This window comes from Lissotriton vulgaris, chromosome 2_2 (genome assembly GCF_964263255.1).
Source record: "Lissotriton vulgaris chromosome 2_2, aLisVul1.2, whole genome shotgun sequence".
In the NCBI taxonomy this organism is placed as follows: Eukaryota; Metazoa; Chordata; class Amphibia; order Caudata; family Salamandridae; genus Lissotriton; species Lissotriton vulgaris.
In genome coordinates, this window is record NC_141688.1 from 318,700,528 (window position 1) to 318,726,539 (window position 26,012).

Consider the following 26,012-nt stretch of genomic DNA (forward strand, 5'->3'; position numbering starts at 1 on the left):
TCACTGTAAAGAACGTGTAACTTACTAATCACAAAGTGCATAGACTGAAAATAGGTTAGCTGTTTACTACTTTTGTAGAAGGTCATTTTTATTGATTGCAGTTTAGAAGTTAACATCCTAATATAGAACAATAAATTATTAACCGTTAATGAACTTCATGCACACTGCAAGGTATTGAGTGGAGCGTTAGGATTTTTTTCCCTTAGCCATTCATTTCCCTAATGTTGCAAAAAGGATTCATTTGGGTACATTAGTAAAGAGAACCCCCAACCATGGTGTTACCTTTTAAAATCAGAGTTTGTGCTTCTCCAGGCAAAGCACAAACTATACTGCCTACCAGTATGGATGACATGTCACTCCTACAACTTGCAGTCCTGTCTTATGTGGCATGTCTTGTACACTGATTTCACATACCTATGATTGATTGTCTCTGTTTAATGTGTGTGCAATGTAAAGTGCTTCGAAACCCTATACTGGTACGAGTGGCGCTCTAAAGCAAATTAACTGCATCTCAGAGAGAGTGGTAATTGAGACTTGAGGGGTATTGCTGAAGGATGGTGGCGAGGGAATCACTGGTGGATGTGGTCACTGGGGTGCGCTAATAAACATTGGCGCACAGGGCACCACGAGGGCTAAAGCCAGCCCTGTGCAGGGCAGATTGTGTGCCTCTGAGAAAGTATTCATGTTAATTGCAGCGCATGACGGGTGCTGAGATTAACATGAATACTCACACAATCTGCACTGATATTGGTCGCTGTACCCACAAGCGCGGTCAGGTTCAGCGCACAGATACCTTACACTGCTATACACAGAGGGAAAAAAATTAAGAGGCAACATTGGTAGTAGCCCATTGGCTAATACCATACACTCCCCTAACACCCCTAAACGTAGTGTTTAGGGGAGCTCCTGTCACCAGAAAATCAGATCCTACTGAACAGAAAAACAAAGACTGACATGAGTCGCAACAGCAAGAATCGAAGACCAAACAACTGGCTTGGCACCAACCCTGCCGGCCTGCCTGCTGACTTCGACAATTGTGCCAATAATAGACTTGTACTGCAGCTTTTGAGTCCTCAAAGCCTGGCATCAGCCAGCACTTCACCAAGGACCCAAGAGCTCCAGAGAAGTAGCAGACCTACTTCCCTGCATCCTGCAGGTAACCGGTAGACCCACAAGAAGTTTGTGACCACAGAAATCAGATACCTGAAGACACCACTGCACCCTTCGCTCCAAGCCAGAGTTGTAGTGGGCCAACTGAGTTACTAAGGTCCCCCAGCCCTCCAGAGACACAGTCCACCGCAGATCCCTCCCCACCCCCTCCCCCCCTGTGTACTCCGACGCCTGCAGTCCCGCTCTACAGTAACAGCTCTGTCAGAAAAACCAGACTCCTAAGGACACCTCTGCACCAATCGCTTGTGGAGAAGAAGACCAAAGGTGTCTCTAAGTCCCCAAGCTTCATGCAACCTGAGCCCCCCCGTGTGTGTAGTTGCTGATGTTTTGCAGTCCTCTCTGATGAGCCTAAGGCTGTTCGACCACACTATCCCCTGGGAGAGCGCCTTGGGATTGTTAAAACAATCCTTTGTCCACTCATAAGGGAACTCCTGGACTCCTGGACTCTTTGCACGGTATATCTCATTTTGATACTTCATAAAGAGCCAGCTTGCTACGGACACAATAAAAACAGTGAATAATCACAGTCTATTGCCAGTGGTGAGGGGGTAATGCAAGACCACATTCAAACAGTCAAAGCTAGGAGAGTCCCTTCAAGAGGCAAATTGCTGTATGTTCATGTATGTCATAACACAGCGGGTTCCAATTAACCCGTTGCGTGCTAATGACTAGCTCAGCTCGTCATGAGGCATGGTTGAGCTGCACTCATGACAAGCGGAGCTCATTACGGCCGTTGGAACGTTCGCACGCAGGGATAATTTCCCCGCTGTGCTGAACGTTCGAAAAACAGTTGTGGCCGTGACTAGCTCAGCTCGTCATGAGTGCAGCTCCACTGTGCCTCATGACGAGCTGAGCTCGTAACCAGCACGGCGGCGCCGGGCGCGGCCCCCTCCTCCCCCACAGGAGGTGAAAAACCCTTGCAGGGAAGGGGTTAAGCATCTTTGATCCAAACCCACCTGATATCGGTTCTTGGCAAGAGATCAACAACATCATGCACCGCTTCTTCATCTGCATCGTCTCCTTCCTCAGCATCTTCACCACCACCGCTGCTGCTGTGCTTGGAAATGCCACGAGTTGGTGCAGGGGGAGTTTGTCCTTTCATCTGTCAAGACCATGAACAGGTATCTCAGAACACTACACAAACTTGCCTTATGCAAGCTATAATGTATTAAACAACTTTGAGAAATTGGAATTCAATATTGCATGGTGTGAAAGATTGCGATGACATTACGCACTGAAGGGCAAGGAGTCAATGAGTTGAGTACACACAGTTCTGGCAAAAGTCCTCTGTATAGCTTTTAATGCTTTGTCACCAATATTGTACACACCTTTCGCCTAGGACTGCCTACAGGTATTCCCCTGAAAAACGTTTATTCAGTGCCTTTAACCAGGGTACTTCCCTATCATATCTGGAACGTACATAAAGGATGACTAACGTGAAGTGTGTGGGACAAACTGAATGTGAGGACATGAACAGGCGGGAGTTGCTAGTAATATCGTAAGGCATTCCAGCCTGGACACTATCCTGTCCTCCCTGAAAGGTGTGGAGTTGCACACATCGCCCTTGGTCCTCATTCTAGGCTTCTAATGCAAGAAGCAAGCACACAACTCCCAGGTATCTTAGCCATTTCCAATGACAACCTAGGCTCAAAGTGGGAGATTTACTAAAGTCCAGAGGCAGAGCTACTGGTTCTTGAACTACTTTACACAATCTTTACATGCAGCATGAATGATTGACCGATGTCAACCACCTTGATGAAGTATGAAGTCAGGAGCCAAGCAATATAACCCATTTGATTAGAAGAGAACTTAACCATCCTACTGGTAATGGAAACTTTGGAAATGCTCCTTGAAAGATCTGTTTCCTGGGTGTCTGCCTCTTACAACCAGGGCCCACTTCTGTGTATGTCCTATAGTTGGTCTGCTTGGACAAGAAGGAAAATACTACTTACCAGTATGCATCTGTTCTTGGCATGTACAGCTGCAGAGTTGTACACTTCGCATTAGATCGCCACCTGGTTTTGGGCTCGGATGACTGCATCATGATGTCATCTTGGAAGAAGTCTTTGTAGTCACAAGATAGGTGACTCCTCCCTTGGACGATAGTGCGCATGGGCATCGGCTCCATCCTTAGATTGTTTTTCGCCATGATGGGAAATGATGGAGCTAGTAGAAGTAAAGAAAAAGATGTCCATGCATGTGCATCTAAGTAAGATAAAACTGTAACAGATACAGGTCCCGGGGAGAAGGGAGGGCGTGTACAACTCTGCAGCTCTACATGCCAAGAACAGATGCATACTGGTAAGTAGCATTTTCCGTTCGAGGCATATGAGCTGCAGATTGTACACTTCGCATCGATTGTGCAACAGTATCTCCCCTAGAGGTGGTCGCCTGTATCCGTTGCAGTAGTTTGAAAGAGTTTTAAGGATAGCTTGACATACTGCAGCTTGCACATCAACACAGTAGTGTTTAGTGAAGGTGTGTGTTGTAGATCATGTTGCTGTCCTGCATATGTCCTCTAGGGGGATGTTTCCTAAGAAAGCCATAGAGGCTCCTAGTTTGGTGTGAAGTGCGCTCTAGGAGGAACTGTTTATGTAAGTTTTGCTTTTTGATAGCACATTTGTATACATTTTACAATCCACCTTGCAACCCCACCTTCACAGATGGGGTTGCCTTTATGAGGTGGAGAGAAAGACACAAACAGTTTTGTTTTTCGAAAAGACTTAGTTCTATCTATATAGTAGAGAAGAGCTATTTTACCATCTAGTGTGCGTAGAGCCCTTTCTGCTACAGAGTCTGGGTTTTGGAAAAACACAGGTAACTCTACAGATTGGTTTAAATGAAATGGAGTAATGACTTTTGGAAGGAATTTTTGATTAGTTCTTAAAACCACTTTGTTACGATGTAGTTGTAAAAATGGTTCTTGTATTGTGAATGCTTGTATCTCACTTACTCTTCTAAGAGGTAATAGCAATAAGGAAAGCTGTTTTCCATGTGAGCAATTGCAGTTCACATTCATGTAAGGTCTCAAAAGGGGGGTCCCATGATTCTTGTAAGAACAACGTTTATGTTCCACACTGGAGAAGGTGGCAACCTGGGTGGGATAATGCTTTTAATCCTTCCATAAATGCATTAAGTGCAGGTACTCTAAAAAGAGACAGATGTCTGTTTTGTAAATATGTTGCAATTGCTGCAAGGTGCAGGCGCATGGATGAATATGCCAACTTAGACCTTTGTAAATGTAAAAGGTAGCAAATGATATTTTGGATGGAACCATCCAGGGGATAAATTTGGTTATTGTTGCAATAAATAGCAAATCTCTTCCATTTAGCAGCATATCAATCTCTGGTAGTAGGTCTCCTGGCCTCTTTAATGATGTTCATACAGTCTGGTGGTAGGTTAAGATAACCAAATTAAGACTTCAGGAGCCAGATCGCCAGATTCAGTTGATTTGGGTATGGATGTCAGAGGTCTCCATGGTTCTGCGTTAGCAGGGATGGAGGCAGTCGTAGCTGTTGGTGTGGAACTAAAGATAGTTCTAGCAGTGTGGTGAACCATGGTTGGCATGCCCATGTGGGAGCAACTAGGATTAGTTTGAGAGACTTGTCTGAGCTTGTGCACTACTAATGGTATTCGTGGTAGTGGCGGAAAAGCGTTCACAAATCTGCCTGACCACTTCATCCATATTGCATTGCCCTTGGACAGCGGGTGTGGAAACCTGGCGGCGAAGGTTGGGCATTTTGCGTTTGTGTGTGGCGAACAGATCTATGTCTGGATGACCCCACTTGTGGAAGAATGGTTGAAGAACCTGCGGATGTAGTTCTCATTCGTGAATTTGTTGTGTCTGCCGGCTCAACAGATCTCCTATCTGATTGTGAACTCCTGGAAGGTGCTCTGCCAACAGATATATGTTCTGTGGAATGGCAAATCTCCAAAGGTTCTGTGCAAGCTGGGACAGTTGTAGAGAGTGTGTCCCCCCGTTTTTGTATATAATACATTGCTGTCATGTTTTTCCGTCCGGATTAAGACAGCTTTGTTCTGTACTTGTAATGTTCTGAGTGCTAAGAATATTGCTAGCAGCTCTAGGTGGTTGATATGGAGCAGTCTTTGTTGAGTGGTCCATTGCCCTTGAGGTGTATGATAAGAGGTGGGATCCCCATCCTGTGAGGGATGAGTCTGTTGTGAGCACTAGTTGTGGAACAGGTTCGAGGAACGGCCGCCCTCTTGTCAAATTGTTGGTGTTCCACCACTACGGATAGCGATGTGTGCGGCTGTCTACCAACACCTGGTCTAAGAGCTGACCTTGAGCCTGATTCCACTGTTGTGCCAGACATTCTTGTAACGGACGCATTTGCAGTCTTGCATATGGTACTATGAAGATGCAGGAGGCCATCATGCCTATTAGTCTCATGAACACTCTGGCTTGCAGAGATTGTTGGTGTTTAAAAGCTGTGACTAAGGCTTAAATGCTCTGTATCCTTGCTGGATTAGGATACGCTAGAGATGTCGGTGTTTATTGTAGCACCTACATACTGATGTATATGAGAGGGTTGCAGGTGCAACTTGGTGTAGTTGATTGTGAACCCTAAGTCGTGCAATGTTTGAATTGTTTGATGTGTGTGTTGGACACACTGATTGAATGACTTTGCTTTTATGAACCAATCGTCTAGATAATGGAAGACATGCATTTGTTGTCTCCTGAGATGTGCTGCTACTACCGCTAGGCACTTTGTGAATACTTGTGGTGCCGTTGTCACTCCGAATGGAAGGACTTTGAACTGATAATGTTGTCCTTCCAGTACAAACCTTAGATACTTTCTGTGAGCAGGATGCATAGGAATGTGGAAGTAGGCGTCCTTTAGGTCTAGTGTAAGGAAATCGCCTTGTTGCAGCAGTGGGAGCACTTGTTGTAAAGTGATCATATGAAAATGATCTGATTGTATGTAATGATTGAGGGGCCTGAGGTCGAGAATTGGTCTTAGTGTCCCGTCCTTCTTGGGAAATAGAAAGTACAGCGAGTAAACACCTGTTCCTTGTTCTTGTAAAGGAACTATTTGTATTGCGTCCTTTTGTAGAAGTGACAGAACTTCTTGTTTGAGCAGAGTAAGGTGGTCTGTAGACATTGGACGCTGCCTGGGTGGTATGTGTGGAGGGGTTGCTGTAAATTCTAGGCAGTAGCCATACTGGATAATCTGTGTTACCCACCTGTCTGTTGTGATGGAGTTCCAGACAGGCAGGAATTGTGGTAATCTGCCCCCCACAGGAGTGGAATGCTGTTGGGGGAGCGGAGGAAAGTCACTGTTTTGTGGCGGAAGAGGTTTGATTACTGTTGTTACCCGACCTCTTCCTTTGTTGTTATTTCCTCTATATCCACCTCTAAAATATCCCTTGTTAGAGGATGTTTGTGTGTTAGATTTGAAGGATGTTGTATTGTCTGCACCAGTTTGTTTGGAGCCCCCTCTGTAGAAGGAGCGACGAAAGGAACCTCTAGTTTGTGTGGACTGTAAAGCTCCCATATATTTGGCAGTGTCTGTATCCTTCATTTTTTCAAGTGCTGTGTCTACCTCTGGTCCAAACAATTGGTTTGGATTAAATTGTTGATTTAAAATGGTAGCTTGCACTTCCAGTTTAAAACCTGAAATGCGTAGTCACGCATGTCTCCCAAGTACGACATATTTACAGCTCTAGATGCAGTATCTGCTACATCTAGTGTACACTTGATTAAGGCATTAGAAATCAGCTTGCCTTCTTGTATAAGGTTGTGTGCCTGTGCCTTATATTGGTCAGGTAGATTTTCTAGCAGTTTCTCTAACTGGTCATAATGAGCCCCATCATATCGGGAAAGGAGGGCTTGTGTATTAGCTATGCGCCACATGGTGGTAGCTTGCTCAGCTATTCTTTTGCCGGAGGCATCTATGACCTTGGATTCTTTGTCAGGTGGGGGTGCCTCACCTGAAGTTTGTGAGCATTTGACACAACTAGTGAATCTAATGGTAGTTTTCCTTTAATGTAGGTTGGATCTGCAGGAGCAGGGCTATATTTTTCTCAATTCTAGGGTTTAAGATCATAGTATGTACAGGGTCTTTAAATATCACTGGAGCATATTTGATGACCCCTTTAATCATGGGAAGAATTTGAACAGACCTTTGCGATTGTTTAAATGTGTCTAACAGAAAATCTTCTTCTGCCTCATCAGAATGCATAGTGACCCCATGGTAAATGGCAGCTCTGTTCAACTGGTGACCAAAGCCAATGTTATCTTGTGGCAGAGAAGGTTTTGATGGATAGGACTGTGGGTCAGGAATATCTGGCACATACTGTGGGTTTGTGTACTCCCAGTCTATCATCTGTAGGGTATGGGAAAAGCTCATCTGTGTCTATTCCTCTTCCTAAACTATACTCATCATTTTGAGGTGAGTGTGAAGATAAAAGAGGAGAATGTGAAGGAGAGATCTGTGGTGAATTGTTAAGAGGAACAGGAGAAGGAAGTATAGGCGAAGAAGGGTGCATACGAGATGTGGCAGAGTCCTTCTTGGCAGGAACTACAGGTGTGGATGTTTCATCTGCCTTACTCTTCATGTGGTGTAGTGGATACATGACCTGTCTTTGGGTCAATGTAGATATTCTTTTGCAGAGGATCTGGTTGGAAAAGTGGTTCTCCTTGTGGAACCTGTGTCGGCGCAGATTTTTTCGGTACCGGACGAGGTTGCTGCTCGTCTTCAGCCTTAGGAGTTGTTACAGTGTCTTTTGGTGTAGTTTTAGGCACCGAAGGTGGTGTTTTCGGTGTTGTAGGCTGTTTCGAGGGCTTGGACATGTCTGAATCAGGCCTTGTCGGTTTTGGCATCGAAGACTGTCTTCTGAGTGGAAGCTGGTCTCGTCTGCTTTGAGACTTCGGACGCTGGCTTCATACCTTTGTCTTTAGAAGTCGACGGTTTAGGAGCCGAGACTTCTTTTGCTTTCGATGCAGATGGAGCTGGTGGGATCGGCACGTGCGGCTTGCTCGGTACAGAGCTACCGGAAGGCTTAATGACTTTCTTCGGAGCCATGCTCGATAGCAGGGCTGACAAAGTGGTTTTTCGGTCTTGACTGCGCCCCGGAGGCGGAGTGTTGACCTTTGCCTTCACTCTGGGTGCTGTGTGTGGTGCAGGGGCAGTGGTACTCACGTGCTGACCCGATGGTATGGAGTCATCGGAGTAGTCTGCCTCCGATACGGAGATCGGAATCTTCTTCGGGAACAAGCGGAACGTCGTCAAAGATATCCACCGGTTCCAGAGCTGATCTCTGCATGTCGTGTCGACGGGCCCTCGAATCTCAGATGGTTTTCTTGGATCGAAAGGACCCGTAGGCTGTGCAGCTGGATTAGTCGTGTTCTGGCGATAAGCACAGGTTGCAGACCTCGTGGTGGTCACTGTGTGGAAACTTTGCTCCACACCCGGGGCATCTCTTGAATGGCGTCCTTTCCATGAGGTGTAGGCCTCACAGCGTGGATAGGCCCAACGGCCCGCGTCCTAGACCGGAATTGAGCTGATTGAGTCGAAACAATGTTAGTCTATATCGAAATTAGTTTCGAGAGGTTTAGGAAGTCTTTTGCGCTTCTAAGTGCTTGACAAGTCTATTTCTAGCCGGAGCGGAAAACTTTCATCCGAACCCAGTGGCGGAAAAAAACAATCTAAGGATGGAGCCGATGCCCATGCGCACTATCGTCCAAGGGAGGAGTCACCTATCTCGTGACTACAAAGACTTCTTCCAAGACGAAAGCATGCAATCATCCGAGCCCAACACCAGGTGGCGATCTAATGCTTAGTGTATAATCTGCAGCTCATATGCCTTGAACCACTGAATTCCAGATGTGCCATTATTCCCCAGTTTAGGACCATATTTAATTTGCACACCTTGAAGATCTTACCACCCAGAAACCCTCTCCATGGAAAGAGGCATGGTAGCCTGCTGAACTCTGGCCATCCCCCACCCACAACCTTGGCATCATCTTGGACGGCAAGCTCTCCATGAAGAAACAAGTAAACAGTCTCACCCGCCTGCTTCCACACCCAAACTATGCCCACCCTTCAGATCTTTAGGTGGCTCCCTGTCAATACAAGGACAGTCACACAGGTCCTCGTCGCCACCAGACTACAGGAGCACACGTTACATAGGAATAATCTGACACCTTCTGAAGACTCCAGACAATGCAGTACTGCGCAGCCAGACTTCCTCAACCTCCCCTAGGTACCCACATTACACACCAAATCAAGGAGCTACACTGGTTCCCAATCCAGAAGAGGTGCCAGTTCAAAATGTTGACCCACTCGTACAAAGTCCTGCACAAAGTAGGACCAGATTACATCAACAAACGCTTGACCTTCCACCAACCAGGCACCTACGATCTGCCTCACTCTTCCTTGCAGACACCCCTGCGGATCCACCAAAGCAACTGAGGACACTCCGTACACCTGGCGGCCAAAGCCTAGAATGACAGTCCCCTGCACCTCAGGACCCTCCCATTGCTCCAAGCAGTTCAGGAAAATACTCAAGACCTGGCTGTTCGAATTAACATATCACCACGAAGAAAGCAGCAACTCCAGCGCCTCGAGACCCTCACAGGTGATTTGTTGCACTTTACAAACCCTTGATTGAGAAATAGGTTGAGACAAATTCCACATTTACTTCATTTGTAATCAAGAGTGATTTTCAAATGTCTCTGCTTTTAACCTTGAGCATTTAGTCACTCTGGGAGATTTCACTATGCTAAACTATAGAAATACCAGACAACCCGAACAAATGGATAATGGCGATTTCCACTTTTCACCTGGTTAGTAAACAGCAGTCAGGGCTTACTCCCAGGAGTATTCCCAAAGACTCTTCCTCATTTAACTTGTACATATAGCAGTTACATTTTAATTCAAATTTACTTTATTCGCTCATAAAACCATAAAAGTGCAAAGTAATAAATTATAAAACACAAATGTGATTTGTACTGAGATGCTATTAATATATACATTAGTAAAATTAGATTGTTTTGAGCACTATCAACTTATCAATCAGTATACGCAATATAATTTCCATTTTCATGTTTGTCTGCTCAGTCAGGATACATCAAGATTGACAACAGTTTATACCAACGCGTAAACTATATAAAATATCCATTGATAAAAACAGATCAAAATTAAATTATCAAATCTATAAATCGTAGGTGCCTCATTGACCATCAATCCATACTATCAAATATCACAGTAATCTGTTAGATTTAAAAAACTTCAACTCACTAACAGAAAGTGCTGTCTCTCAGGGCATCAGCATTCCTCTATAGCAGTTCCTAGGAAGCAATCAATTAAGACAAATCATGGCTACACATACAATTCAGTTAAAGCTGCGAACCCACAAACAGCTTAGGACAATAGCTTCTGGGACCTGAACCATACATTCAACTGAAATCTGCCTACAGCAAAAACAATAAGTAGTGAGGTATCAGATTTTAATATCCTTCGAGCCACTATATATTGTCTAATTCCCAATCTGCAACAAATGGGACCAATCCACTTTTTGCGATGGGAATTAGATGCATTGCAGAAAATGTGTTCTACAGTCTTCCCACAAATGCATCAACCCCAGCGCCCTACCCCAGAATTTTACATGGCGAAACCAAGGCATCCGTTTGGCACCACTCAGATTTATGACTTCAAAGATTCAAGGTATTGACCTATCTTCGGAGTGAAACCAATGCGTAGCCGGTAAATCAGTGGTTTAATTGCGGCCACATCAGCAATTCTCTTTAACCCTAGGTTAAAAGTGGAGTCAATGGAGTGCTAGCTGGAACAGGTATCATACCTAGCAAATGTATTTTCGCTCACCGCTAGCATGTGCAAATTACCACGGCCCCATAACTGCACCATCTTATCCGAAACGCTACATTATATCCAAGGCAGGAGTAATTGACCGAGACCATGTCTGCTTGTGAAAGCGTAGTAAGGTTTTGGACTTCTAACCGGGTTAGTTGGCTTTCATCTACTTGTGGATCCCAGCTCAGCGTTTTGGTTAACCGTACTCCCAAATCAAATTTAAACACACTCTCAAGTGATTTTCCCATTATCTTTACTGGTCTACATTTCCCTTTATTCTTGCCAAATACCATGTATTTTGTCTTTTCAGCATTTTTTTCCAGGCCCCTGGACTCTCAAAACCCCAAGAATTTATTAATTCGCCTCTGAAGTACCACTGGGTCCTGGCCGTAAGTCAAGATTGGTCTGCAGACAGGCTTGGCACTTTTCCTCAATTTAACATAGAGCCATTTTCACAATCTTGTAGTTCGCTGACCACCCCATTTACATAGAGAGAACAGTGTGGGCGCAAGGACACAGCCATGACATTCCCCTCGCCGGATTGGGATCGTGGTAGTTCTTCACCAGAATTCATCCAGCTAACCTGTGCACAGTTATCATGCATCCTTATAAGCAGATTCACCACTTGTACATATATCAGTGGTAAAACCAGAAATATGCCTCTAGAGAGAAAAGCAACTTACGACAAGTGACTTTCACTCAATGTATCTGTGCCTCATCGATTATCTAAAGAAGGCAATCCATGTGCATTGAGTCTGAGTAGTTGACAAGATGGTCAAGCTCCCTCCAAAGAAAAAGTTAGATGCTCTTACCACTAGGTTCTTTCCTTTCTAGTCAGACAATGGGGACAGAAAAGCAGCAACTGCTATCGTTGACAAACATACAGTAGAAAACTAAATGGTAAAATCGAGTATCATTCCTGGAAAAAATGTGAGCCCCTATTGTAAGCAAAGTGTGTGTGGAACAGCCTCTTCACCGAATGACCTAGAGCAGACAGATCCATATTTGGATGCCTCGGATGTTGCTTACTTTCGGGTAGTATGCTGTGACACAAGCCGGTGGTTTCCCTCAAAATGTACAAGAAGTTTAACATCCTTCTGACAAGATGGTGCTAATCATGCACTCAGGATGCATTTTCAATAGAGAACATGAACAGCTGCTGTACCAATCATAGGTTCATCAGAGGACAGGCGACTCATGTCAGACTTTCTCATGCTTTCTTTGCAGAGAATTACACAAGAGGGAAACATTTCTAGAGCACACAGTCATTTAGATGGAGCTAGAGTCCTCAGAACGTGGGTGGTGCTATGTAATATGAAAGTTCCAAAGTGCTGAGGGCCTACAGGTAGCTTACACTAACAGATATTATGAAAACAAGAATGCTATCTTCATTAATAGAAGCTTAATTCTGTAGAAAAAATCCGGTCTCTCCATCCAACAAGGTAGGACCAGATTCAAGCCTCAAGTAGTGTCAATTATTTGGGTGTCCACAAAACATGTAATCGCTTTACAAAGACATTCCTTTTGCAGCAAAGTCTGAATTTTAACAGTTGATCAAGTCTGAATTCAGTCATTTTTAAGTATCAATGGTACTTTACCTTCTCAAACTCTGCATCTATCTGTGTTAGAAGGGCAGGCTTCTCGTCTTCAAAAAACATGCGAAGGGGTGGTCCGACGTACAAAAACATTCCTCCAAGCAGAGTGATGGCAGATGTCCTGACTGCCTGTGAAACAGTTGAAAGCTATTTAGAGACAACCTCAAGAGACTTTTGTGAACACAGAATGATAGAAGACATACTTACAGGATTCGTAGCAGCAAGGGCAGTCTTTACATTTGCAATGAAAGCCTTGACATTCAACCTGAAAGTAATAATAAGTTGCAGAAGTTAAACAGTTAAGTCTGTCAAGTGTCATCCAAACAGCCAATCAGCACATGACAATCACAACAAGTATTAAGCATATCTAGGCCTACTCTATAGGGATCAGAAACATCTAGGCACCATCTTCACCAGTTTGATCCACCAACAAGGTGTATTAAACAGTCCTTCGTGCCACAAAAAGCATCTCCCATCACCCATACATAAGGTGTGTGTGAAAAACAATCCCCTGGCGTAAGGTACCAAGTTTGTGCTGACAAGTTAGGGTACAATATCGTTTATCTGCAGTGGTGCTATGAAGTTTGATGACATGGTGTGCAACAGGGATAGTGATATGTTAAGGTGGTTTGGTTATGTATGGTGTTCAGCTTTATTAATTTTGAAGTCATTTGATGTATGGGAGGCATTGCATATCAATGTGTGAAAATAGATGGTAAGAAAAGGGGAGTTATTGATTTGTTAGGGTTGTAGTAAGTGATTGTGTCCCTTTAATGAAGTGTGGTGAAAGCCATTAATGTTTTGCAGGTGAGATGTGAAACAGTACGTGATTGATGAGAAGTTTTGCATTTTGAGTCAGAGGGTAGATATTTGTTTTAAGGTTCTGTAAAAAACTATGCTGAGGTGTAATAGTGCTGTTGCGTGATACTGTGACCCAAAAAACACTTAATAGGAGACTCCAAATGCCCACACTAAAAAAGCAATTTTTGCACTGGTTTCCTACTAACCTATGTACCCAACACAAGGTAAGCCAGAGAGTCCAAACATAGCAAAATATACCAGACAAAACTGACCCCTTTCACTGGATTGGACATCTTCACTAACACAGTAGTGCTATCAAGAGTACACAGGGTAATGGTTGAGTAAGGACAGAACCTTAATGTGAGGGCTCAAAAGCAGAGATTTATGAAGACAAACAGAAAATAACCACTGCACTTCAAGTTTTTTTAAATAAAAAGGTTTACTGCATAGTATTAGCTTGACCAAACCTTTAGTGCAAGCAGTACAAAGTGCTCTTCGGATTCAATGCATCCCTTACCAGAAACCAAAACCCATCACCTGCCCACTCATTCCCAGGGTTAATAGTTACCCAGTAAAACCAAACTCCTTGATAGCATTGGCAAGCCAGTTCAGTGTCTCGGATTGGTTCTTGGGATTCTTTTGTGCAAAGGCCAAGGACATCACCTGGAAGCAAGATGCAAAAGGGTTGGATCGATTGAGGAAACATTTCATCAGGAAGAGCAGGAACAGAATCTTCGCCACAGCAGATACTCACATAAGAAATGTCTATAAACGCTAATTGCTATTTCTTGGTGAGGACGAACAAAAAGTTACTTACCTGTAAACTGTGGTTCTGCAGTATTGGTGTCTTTCATAGATTGACATGTTGAATCATTCCCAGTCGAAGTGGGAGTCCCATGGTACATAAAACTAGCAATATATATCCATAAAATAGCTATATCATAGCTACGAGTAACAGGAAGTATTACTAGAAGTCAATAGGAAAAAACATTTCACCTTCAGGACTTGTCCAGGTCAAACTGCAGCCAATCAGGCGACAGCATCTCCTAGAACCTTCTCCTCAGATGCTCAGGCTCTCAGATTTTCCAGCACAAGTGCCACGGAGAAGAGGGGAGACTGAGTGGAGGTGGGTGGATCGCATGTGAATCTATGAAAGACACCAATACTGGAGAACCACAGTTAACAGGTAAGTAACTTTTGTTCTTCTTAAATATGGGGTGTCTTTCTTAGATTTACATGCTTGAATCAGAGTAGAAAGCAGTAATTCCATAATTATTCTTGTGAAATCAGAGAAGCATAACTGTAAACACGAAAAAGAAACTGTACATACACATACATATATATATATACATATATATATATACATATATATATATATATATATATATATACATATATATATATATATATACACACATATATACACACACACACACACACACACACACACCATCAATGCAGGAGGGGGGAAGAAACAGGCTCACCTTATTGAGCAAGATTGCGCAGAACCTCTTGTAGAATGCGCTCTAGGAGTTGCCTGTAGAGGTCTACCTGCTTACCGATGACAAAGATGCAGCAGAAATCCAATGTGCGATGGACTGTTTGGATACTGAATGTCCCTTATGCATCCTGCCGTAGGCTATAAAAAGCTGAGACTTTCGTATTAAGGCTGTCCTTTGCAAATAAAAGTTAAGACATCTCTTGACATTAAGAGTATGTAAATTCCTTTCACCAGGTGATTGTGGATTAGGGAAGAAAGTCTTTACAATGGCCGGCTCGTTGAGATGGAAATCAGAAGGCACTTTAGGAATAAAATCCGGGTTAGTGCGGAGCACTACTGAGTCTCTGGTGAATTGGAGGAAAGGTGGTTTTATAGTGAAGTCTTGAATGTCACTGACCCACATAGCCGATGTGAGGGCTAACAGCAGAGACGTTTTCCACGAAACATTTCAAATCAGCCCTATGGATAGGTTCAAAAGGGTGTTGCATGAGTTGTGACAGAACAATGTTAAGATGCCAGGGTGGAGGTGGGAGACGGATGGGAGGAAACATACAAAACAATCCTTCGAAGAATTGCTGAATGATACTAGAGGAGTAAAGAGTTTGAACCATCCTGTCGGAATCTTGATAGCCGCTAGGAATACTTTAAGAGTAGAGTGGGAAAGGCCTGACCTTGCCAGATGTATAAAGAAAGGTAAAAGTCGTTCTAGTTTTGCATGGATTGGGAGGAGGTCGGAGGTTTGACACCAAAGGCAGAAACATTTCCATTTGTGCATGTACGTTTTTACAGTGGAAGGCGCTCTGGTGTTAGCGAAGACTTCTCTACAGTCTGAAGGAATGTCTAAGTGAGCAAATTCAAGGTGCTCAGGCACCAGGCCGTTAAGAGCAGAGATGCAGGATCCGGATGGCAGATCTGGCCATTGTGTATGGAGAGGAGATTTGGTATTGATCGTAGCTGAATGGGATCGCATTCGGATAGGAGGAGTTGTATAAACCAGAACTGGCGAGGCCACCTGGGAGCTATGAGAAGCAGGCGACAAGACATTTCCGGAGTTCCCTGGGGACCAACAGTATTGGCGGAAAAGCGTGGGCAGATTTTTGACCAGTTCATCAAACGTGCATTCCCACACAAGTCCTGATGGGGAGGCCAACTTGCGTAGAATGGACATTTGCAGTTCAGGCTGGACGCAAATAGATCCTAATTGCGTCAACCCCACTTCTGAAAGATGCGGTCTAACGTTGGTTGATGGAGTTCCACGCATGGTTGGATGAGGTCGACCTGCTGAGGGTGTCCGCAAGGATGTTGGACACTCCCGGGACATGGACCGCTGTCAGTTATTTGATGTTGGATAGCCCAATCCAAAATTTGCAGAGCCTGCTGAGACAGCAATGTGGATCTTGTGCCCCCTTGTTTGTTTAGGTAGTGCATGCTTGTTGTGTTGTCCGTCCGGGTCAACACTGATGCTCCAAGAATGATAGTGCAAAAAGATTTCAGAGCCAGGAAAATCACTAGCAACTCCAAAAGGTTGATATGCCAAGTCTGTTGTTGAGTATCCCATTTGCCGTTGACTGAGGCCTTGAAGATGCGCTCCCCACCTTCGAGGGCGGAGTCTGTGGTGATGACGAAACTTGGAGCCTCCACTAATAACGAGCGGCCTGCTGCAACGTTCCTCATGCAAGTCCACCAAAGCAACACTTTCCGTATCGGAGGCGTGATGCGGATGAGATCGTCAAAGGACACCGAAATCTTTAGCCACTTTTCGTTTATCTCCTCTTCCAAGGGTCTCATCTTGAGACGACAATTGGGGACCAGGGAATGCAGGATGAAAGCATACCCAGAAGTGACTAGAACTGTCGGACAGAAACGCACCTTGTGCGTAGTAGCTTGGCAAACTTGAAAATCTTTTGTGGCCTTTCGTTTGAGACAAAGGCTTGTGTCTTCAGAGTGTCTATAGTGGCTCTCAAGAACGTTCTCTTTTGTAAAGGGATGAGTTGAGACTTGTCCAGATTGATGGAGAGGCCTAGAGATTGGAAAAGGGAAAGACATCAGAGTATGGGCGGTTGAGACTGCGAATGAATTTGCCTTGATAAGGCAGTCGAGATAGGGAAGTATTTGTATCCCACGTTGTCAAAGATGTGCCAAAACCTTGGTGAACAATATCCCAACCGGTATTGTTTGTAGACAATTATTAAGGATATCTATACAGTATTATCCAGACAGAAAAAGAAGACTCCGTTCGATTTTCATAAGTGATCAAGGCATCATCTTTATAAACATTCAAAAAGGGTATGAAACCGTTGAGATTAACAGTTAATATCAGCACTGCAGTATTAAATAAGTGACAGCCCAAGGTTGTACAAGGTGCACGAGTGCAGAAGGTGAGTGACACTACGGCGACACAAGTGACAGTAAGAGCAGCGTGGACGGCGCAGAGTGAGTAGTGAACAATTGTGTACAGTGAATATAATCAACAAAGTGGTTTCAAGATAGTTCAGAAAGATTTCATTTTCCATTTTTTTTGCGAAAACCACTATGTGAAGGGCGCCTAGAATCTCGCTGGAGAGTAGACTGCGTTTCGATCCGTAAGATTTTGGATCATCATCAGGACAAGGGGGCTGGAGGCAGTGCTGTGAAGGGGAAAAGGGGAGAGGACAAGGTGTGAGTGACAGGTATGGCCGGGGATGCGGGCAACCAGAAGAAATTAAAGGGATGGTTGGCTCACCGTTGTCGGCAGCAGATTATTCAGGAACTGTAATTCTATTCAGTCAGGAGGTAATTTAGGTTCCTCGCAGGACGTGCCTTAATAGAATAAAGCTCACAGGGTAGATACATCAAGTGTAGAAGAGCTGGGGGATGAGAAATGAAAAGGATTATAAGTCGAGGGGAACGAAGAGCCTGTCTTACCCAGTGCAGGGAGCACGATGTAGACTTACCACGGAATGATTTAGAGCCACATGGTCCAGGGATGATTCTAACGCTGATCCCAGCGTGGTTGGCGGGAGGGGGTGGGGTGTTTATAGAACACGTGGTCGGTACTTCAAGTTTAGTACAACTGGGGTGCGACAAATAAATAAAGGAAATGTAGTTTGTTATTGGACGTAACGTGCCAGCAATACCAGGTGTGAGGGGCAAGAATTGCGCTTACCACTGAGTAATTTATGGCCGTGTGGTCCAAGGTTCATTATACGCTGATCCCAGCGTGATCAGCGGGGAGGGGGCAGATCTGGAAAGAAGATGCACCGGATCAGCTTTCACATAAGATCGCAACTGACACAGAATGCGGGTTCCGTAGTACAAAACCTCTGCGGCTAAGGATGAAGACCTGCAGTAAACTTACCGCAAAAGGAGTGGTTAGCCTAAAACGGCGTGGTCCATGGAGGTATCTCCGCTGATCCTGGTGTAATCGGCGGGAGGGAGCAGGGGAATGAATCTGGGGAAACAAGGGGAAGGGATAAATGATCTCTGAGGATGCAGAGTAATTGGGTCAAGTGGCGTGCCGTGAGTAGTCTGTGTGCCCGTACCTGTCCATAAATTGGGACGAACGAGTGAAGCGCTGTTCCGGCGTTGCCTGGGCGATCTCGTTGATTTAACAGAGCTAAGTAGTGATTGGTGTGGAATGCCGGTCTGATTACGCGGGGAAGCTCTGGTGGTAGAGATGCAGGGATAGGTAGAGCGGGCTACGAAGGCGGGTAGATGGGCGGGTCGTTGGGAATAGAGGGCAGCTCGTGGGAAGCGGCTGTCAGTGACGGAGCCGAATGTCACGGGATGACCAGGTTAAGGGTAGGGAATAATGAAGGGGTCAAGATAAAGATGCAGAATGCATCAATTATACAATCAATGGTTAATAGGACGAGTGAGCAGTATCTATAAATGAACGAGGGAGAAAGGGGACAGGGAGGGAGAACGGGTGGGGGGGTTGCGATAGGATTACAGGAGTTTCTATTAGGAACACTTGTGAATTTGACAATGTATAAACCGGATGAACCATACATTGATAATTCTTAACAAGGTAACAGTTGTACAGTTTCTAATCAGAATTTACGCAAAATATCAACGTAGTACACCGTACATTGATGGTATATAGCAGTAGATTTAGGAACTCAAACGGAGATCTATCATGAGGAGGGGAAGATTTAGGCGTGAGTTGGGGTGGCAGCCTATGTATGGAGAGAGCACTAGGGGCAAGGTCGTCAGATGGTAATCGTGCTATTCCACTCATCAATAGTGTTCAATCCGTTGACGGAATCACAGAGGGTCATCAACTTGCATTCACTCTTGTTTAAGAGGGATTTGATGTCACCGCCTCTTGTGGCTAGTGTCAAATGTTCGATCACTTGCCATTTAATGTCTGTATACCTGTGATGTTTTTCAAGGTAGTGGTTCACCAATGGTGCTGAGGTCACCTTGCAATTGATGCGACTTTTGTGTTGCACAATTCTGTTCTTTATGGGTTGGGTCGTTTGGCCGACATAAATAAGTTGGCATGGGCACTCGATGGCGTAGATCACATTGGTTGATCTACAGTTGGTATTTTTTCTCAAAGTGTGAGTTCTGTCTTTGTATCTAAAGACCTTGGTGTTAGTAGTAAGTTCACACACTGAACAGCTTTGACATTTGAAATGGCCCAGTACTGGCAGCAGGCCCCATGCTGCGGTAATGCTGTGGTGATCAGGCATCTTTACTGGCCAAGTAATTGCATGTACCAAGTGACTTGACAAATTGTCTCCTCTTTGATAAGAGAAGAGGTTCATCTTTGAAGGGTTCAAAAGGACGGAGGATAGACCAATTCTTTTTGATTATTTTAGCCACTTTGTTGCTACTGGGGCTACATTGAGACAAAAGGAATTCTCTTTAGGGGTTGTTTCGTTTGGTTGGTGAGGAGATGTTCTCTGTGCGAGTACCACGCTCTTTTCCGAGCTCTAGAGACCAATTGTTTGGGGTATCCTCAGGCGATGGGTTTTTTGGTCAGGACATCACCCTCCATGAAATAGTCATGACGCCATTTGCAGTTTCGCCTAATTCGGAGAAATTGTCCAAAAGGGAATCCATCTCCGAGTCCTCTCGGGTGGTAGCTTGCATATTGAAGCAGTGTATTTCTTTTGGTCGATTTACGGAACAGACTAGTTCCTAGTTTACCCTCCTCAGCATGGATGGTGACGTCTAGGAAGGGCAAGTCGTTCTGCTTGCATTCACTTGTGAAGTGGAGATGTTCCTGTGAATGATTCAACCAGTCAATAAAGGACAAAAGGGTTTCCTTAGTGCAATTCCAAAGTAGCAGAATGTCGTCTATATAACGTCGCCACAAATTTATATTGTCATGGAAAGGATTAGATGGTTGGAGGACAAGAGTTTTTTCCAAGTGATGGACATACAGTATCGCAAAATTGGGAGCAAAACATGCTCCCATGGAGACTCCCTTGATCTGTAAATAAAAAGTGTTTCTAAAGAAAATAATTATTTTGAAGTGCAATACGTAAAAGATCCATGATGAAGTGGGGTGGAATTTTGACAGGTTGGGGTCTGGAGTGGAGAAGGATTTCGATCACTTGTAGACCTGCTCGGTGGGGGATATTTGTATATCGGTACTCGATATCTAGTCCAACCATGAGGTTTCGCTCTGTGTCGTAGTCCAAGTCTACGATAGTATTGATGAGATCTGTGGTGTCCCTGATGAAAGTGTGTGCTGGAGACAAATTCTTTGAGAATGGCATCAATGTATTTCCCTATAGGTTCTAGAATAGATCCGCAGCCAGAAACAATGGGCCTGCCAGGTGGATTGTTTTGGTCTTTATGAATTTTAGGTAAAACATTACCGGAGTGCGTGGATGAGGGGATCACGGTTCGATCCCTGGCACCAGCGGCAGGTTAGCGCAGCACCATGTGACTCTGGGCAATAGCTTGCTTAATCTTCCCGACGGCCCCCAGCGCCTAGAGACCCTTACGGGTGAGTGTGCGCTTTACAAATGTGGATTATTATTATTATGTCACATCCTTGATCTTCTTTCTGATCTCTTGTAGTGGATCTTTGGTCAGTGGACAGTAGTGTTCGGCATTGTTGAGTTGGCGTTTGATTTCAGAGTCTTATTTGTCCGCCTCAATAACGACAATCCCAACGCCTTTGTCTGCAGGCTTAATAATAATGTCTGTTACTCTTCAAGGCCTTTAATGCTTGTTTTTCGGCGAGGGAGTTTTTGTAAGGGACAAATTGTGGTCGAGACTGTAGTTCAGCAATGTCACGAAGCACTAGTCTTTCAAATGCTAAGATTTCTGGTGACATTGTGGCCGATGGCGGGTTGAAAGAAGAGGGACGATGGAAACTTTGGATTATAGGCTCATTGGGTTCAGTCTTGTTGCTAATGAATTGTCTTAGGCCTATTCTTCTAAGAAATCTGAGTAGGCTTGACTAATTCCAGGAAATTTGTTCTTTCAGTTGGGACAAAACTTAGACCGCGGGACAGAATATGAGTTTCATCGCTGGTCATGATTGGATAGATTAAAGATGGGTATGAGTTCATTAATGGCGGTGATAGAGAGATTGGAATTAGCCAGTGAGGTCATTATTGGGGAGGGCCCCATTGGTAGTACCGGTTGCGCTTTCATATTCAGTTTGAATGTGCTAAAGGTAGAGATGGTGGTGTTAACTTTCTCTAGCAGACTTTTTGCGTCTGGGATAGCGGAGTCACCCAGGATGAGTTGCTCAAGTTCCTCGATTTTTTTGAGTTACTTTCTGCTATGTTCAATGGCAGTATCAATGCCTAACACCATCCAGTGGCGAGAACACGTAGTTGAAAGGTGACTGAAGCTGGTACGGAATTTTGGATCATTGGTGAAGATTGCCGGGGTGTTACGGATCTGTAATCCTACTGGAATGACACCGGAGCGGAGGTAGTCCGTGAGCATCCAGGAATGTAAGTCTGTTCTGATTGGTTTCTTCTTGAGTTTCTCTAATTTCTCTAAGAGGATACGTGAGTTATTAGGCGGGTGGAGGTAGAAGCGGAGGTGGGTGGGCCTGTCAAAAGGGGGGCACGTCCTGCGAGGCACCTAAACTACCTCCTGACTGAATAGAATTACAGTTCCTGAATAATCTGCTGCCGACAACGGTGAGCCAACCATCCCTTTCATTTCTCCTGGTTGCCCACATCCCCGGCCATACCTGTCACTCACTCCTTGTCCTCTCCCCTTTTCCCCTTTACAGGACTGCCTCCAGCCCCCTTGTCCTGATGATGATCCAAAATCTTACGGATCGAAACGCAGTCTACTCTCCAGCGAGATTCTAGGCGCCCTTCACATAGTGGTTTTCGCAAAAAAAATGGAATGAATAATAATCTTTCAGAACTATCTTGAAACCACTTTGTTGATTTTATTCACTGTACATAATTGTTCACTACTCACTCTGCGCCGTCCACGCTGCTCTCACTGTCACTTGTGTCGCCGTAGTGTCACTCACCTTCTGCACTCGTGCACCTTGTACAACCTTGGGCTGTCACTTATTATTTAATACTACAGTGCTGATATTAACTGTTAATCTCAACTGTTTCATACCCTTTTTGAATGTTTATAAAGATGATGCCTTGAGCACATATGAAAATCAAACGGAGTCTCCTTTTTCTGTCTGGATAATACTGTATAGATATCCTTAATAATTGTCTACAAACAATATCGGTTGGGATATTGTTCCTTGTGTATAATTCTCTACCCCAATCCCAACATGGTTGATGGGTTTATACTCCTGTTATCTTTCACAAAACCTTGGTGAAGACACGGGCGCAGAACGTAGTCCAAAGGGAAGGACTTTGAACTGGAAGTCCCTGCCAGCCACTCTGAACCTTAAGAATGTTCTGTGTTTGGGTAATATCGGGACATGAAAGAATGCGTTTTGGGGGTCGAGGGTGGTCATATGATCCTCCGGAGTGAGAAGCTGAAGAACTTCTTGGAGAGGCAATATCTGGAAGGATTGCTTTTTGAGATATTTGTTAAGGGAACAAAGGTCCAGAATGGGTCGCCATTCTCCCGATTTCTTTATTAGAAAAAATCTTGGATAGAAACCTGTGCCTTTTTGTACTCTTGGAACCACTATGATCGCTCGTTTCTTCATCAGATTTATTTGGGAGAAAAGCTTGCTGAGATGAGCTGAGACTGGCCTTTGAGAGGAGAATTTAAATGAAGTTTGACGAATTCCAGGACGTGGCCAGTGACCACTATGTCCAAGACCCATTTGTCTGTGGTTCTGGCAGACCAGGTTGAGTAGAAACGGGAGATCCTTCCTCCAACTTTTGTAGGATTGAGCAGTAGAGCGGGTGGCAGGTGACAGTTGTCACTGCTTCTTAGATGTATAACATCCCCAGTAGGAGGACTTCCTTCTGTTATGTGCATACGATGTAGCCGGTGGCTGCCGGAAGGATTCTTGGAGTTAAGAGTAACGTTGGCTCCCTTGATAAGACTGGTACTGTCTGGACTGACTGTAACAACCTCAAACAGACAAGGATCCACGACCTCTTGCGCCTCAAAAGGGCTGCTTCCGAAATTGAAGAGTACAGTGTGCTGACCAAAGAGATTGACCGTCAAAAGCCATGTCTAATCTTCTGATGAAAAGAAGTGGCCTTCAACCAGCCCTGACGCCGAAGGACTGCAGCTCCTGCTAGCTGGTGAAAACCTGTAGAAGCAACATCCACAGCAAAGTCTATAATCTCAGCCGAGATTCGTTCTCCCTCTTGGAGGATTTTTAGCGCACCGTCTTGGAGGAATCTGGTAACCGATAAAGGGAGAGCCGTCTGACCACATCTGTCTATCGTAGCGGCCTAAGATGGCCAGAGAGTTGGCTGCCCGGACAGTAGTGGCTGCCATTGTAGAAACCTACTTATAAATGGAATCTCCCATCCCGATCAGGGAGAGCAGACAACTGAGTGTAAGGATTCCGTGCTAGACGTCGTGCCGCTTGGGAAATAACAAAAACAAAAAGTGATGGACCGAATGTGGATCAATGTCACACATTCCCCCAGTCACCTGTTTTTGCAATTCCACTATAAGTGTACTGGGGATGCCCAGACGTGGGTCCCAGGCACTCCACACCACTGGAGTCTAGCTAGCCGGGCTGATGAGGTGTTACCTCGAAACCGGTCCGGTCCTCGGATGCTTGATTCCGTTCTGGGAAGGACATGGCTTTTGTAGTTCGGACTGGACTGTTCCCATGGGGCACAGGGTCAGAGCTGATTTGCATATCGCCATTGTCTAACCCAGGATGGTGTGGAGTGCAAAAAAACGATGGATTAGGACCCAGATCTTTTGACTGGGTTGAATGTGTGACATTGATCCTCATTCGGTCCATCACCTGTTGTTTTTGCAATTCCGCTATAAGTGTACTGGGGATGCCCAGACGTGGGTCCCAGGCACTCCACACCACTGGAGTCAAGCTAGCCGGGCTGATGAGGTGTTACCTCGAAACCGGTCCGGTCCTCGGATGCTTGATTCCGTTCTGGGAAGGACATGGCTTTTGTAGTTCGGACTGGACTGTTCCCATGGGGCACAGGGTCAGAGCTGATTTGCATATCGCCATTGTCTAACCCAGGGTGGTGTGGAGTGCAAAAAAACGATGGATTAGGACCCAGATCTTTTGACTGGGTTGAATGTGTGACATTGATCCTCATTCGGTCCATCACCTGTTTTTGCAATTCCGCTTGGGAAATAACGGAATCTGCCTTTGGCTGACCAATCAGACATGCTGGTGAATTATCAGGTGCCTTGTATTTCTTTTCAAAACAAGGCCAGACCGCAGGAATGGAGGCTGGGGTCTTCATAACCTTCAGACCTTCTTGCCAAATAAAGTGGATAATAGGTATTGTTCGCACCAGTTTCCTAGGCTGGTCTTTAAATATCAAAGGAAACAATCATCCTTCTTGGTTTCCATAGGAAGGTGGAACTGTTGTGACGCTCTCTCCATCAGAACGCGAAAACCTCTGATGTCAACTGGAGGGGAGTCAACAGGAGCAGGAGTGGAAGTGGAAGGAGACAGAGTTTGTATTTGATACTCATCCCATTCAGTAAGGAGAGATCGGTAATCTAACTCTCTCTGTTCTCGGTCATTTGTGGTGTGTGAGTCCTGAAGGTGGTGGGACACCGAAACCACTGGAGAAAATGGTCTGGGCGACCTAAGTACCGATGAAGACTGAGGAACAGGTGTTTGTGGGACAGTAGAGGCAGATTGAGATGGAGGGGGATCGGCAATAGTAGTCATCTAGCATGTGTTGAGGTTAAGAGACAAAGGCATCTGTGCAGTAAGGTTTGTCACTGGAGCTGAAGCAGAAGCCTCAGGGTAACAGTCACTCTTGGTCCTCATCCTGGTACTTCATGAAGACCTCAGCAGGGCTCCAGGCAGCACAAAATCTAGTCTTCCTCAGATTCTTACTCATCGGCCCCATAATCCAATAACTGCTCAGGCAAAGCAAGAGGAACTTTATTTGGGGAGGTATGAATAGGTAAGAGGACCTCCAAAGAAGATTTGTGTCCGAAGCAAGGAAGCCTCTGCTGTAGACAGTGGCAAATTTGTAGATGGCACCATAGAAAACGATGACGATGCTGTGGCCGTAGACGAAGACCATACTTGGAGGTCAGTGCATGAAGACCTCTGTAGCATCGACAAGGCCGTCATCGGCGGGGCACTAGTCGTTGGGCAATTATAAACAACGTTGACTAGGCTAACGCCGACTGGGTCATCTTAGTCTTTGAAGAGGCATCTATAGCAGTCTTCACCTTCTTTGTCGACGAGAAGGAAGTGATCAGCGTGCTTGGTCCCACAGATATTGACACCAGCATCGACGGCGAGGATGCAGACAGGATCATCCGAGGCTTTGGAGATGAAAATGTGACCGTTGGCGTAGTAGTCGTTGCGACGGCAGGCTTCGACGTTGAGATAGTCAACAAGGGACCCCGTTTCTAAGGTACATTTTTTTCAGGATTAGTTTTAGAAGCCTGAGATTTAAGAGTCTTTCTCTGGGGTGTAGAGGGTAAAGGCTTACCCTTAATAGATGGAGGAGTCTTTTTTGAGGAGGAAGGCAACACATCAAGTTTGGAAGTGTGCTGCTTTTTCAACACCTTAGCCCCAGGAGAAGACCA

General features: G+C 45.0%; 1 protein-coding gene across 8 annotated transcripts in view; it reads right to left on the reverse strand.

The window, feature by feature from the left end:
- The window catches only part of CKAP5 (cytoskeleton associated protein 5), a 901,993-nt gene that overhangs the window by 585,602 nt on the left and 290,379 nt on the right, over positions 1-26,012 (reverse strand). For all 8 annotated transcript variants that reach the window (XM_086959680.1, XM_086959676.1, XM_086959682.1 and 5 more), the window contains exons 18-21: positions 13,971-14,065; positions 12,809-12,866; positions 12,605-12,730; positions 2,127-2,272 (exon numbers count right to left, since the gene is read on the reverse strand). In XM_086959680.1, coding sequence (XP_086815806.1) covers positions 2,127-2,272; positions 12,605-12,730; positions 12,809-12,866; positions 13,971-14,065 — 425 coding nt within the window. The remainder of the gene's footprint in view (positions 1-2,126; positions 2,273-12,604; positions 12,731-12,808; positions 12,867-13,970; positions 14,066-26,012) is intronic.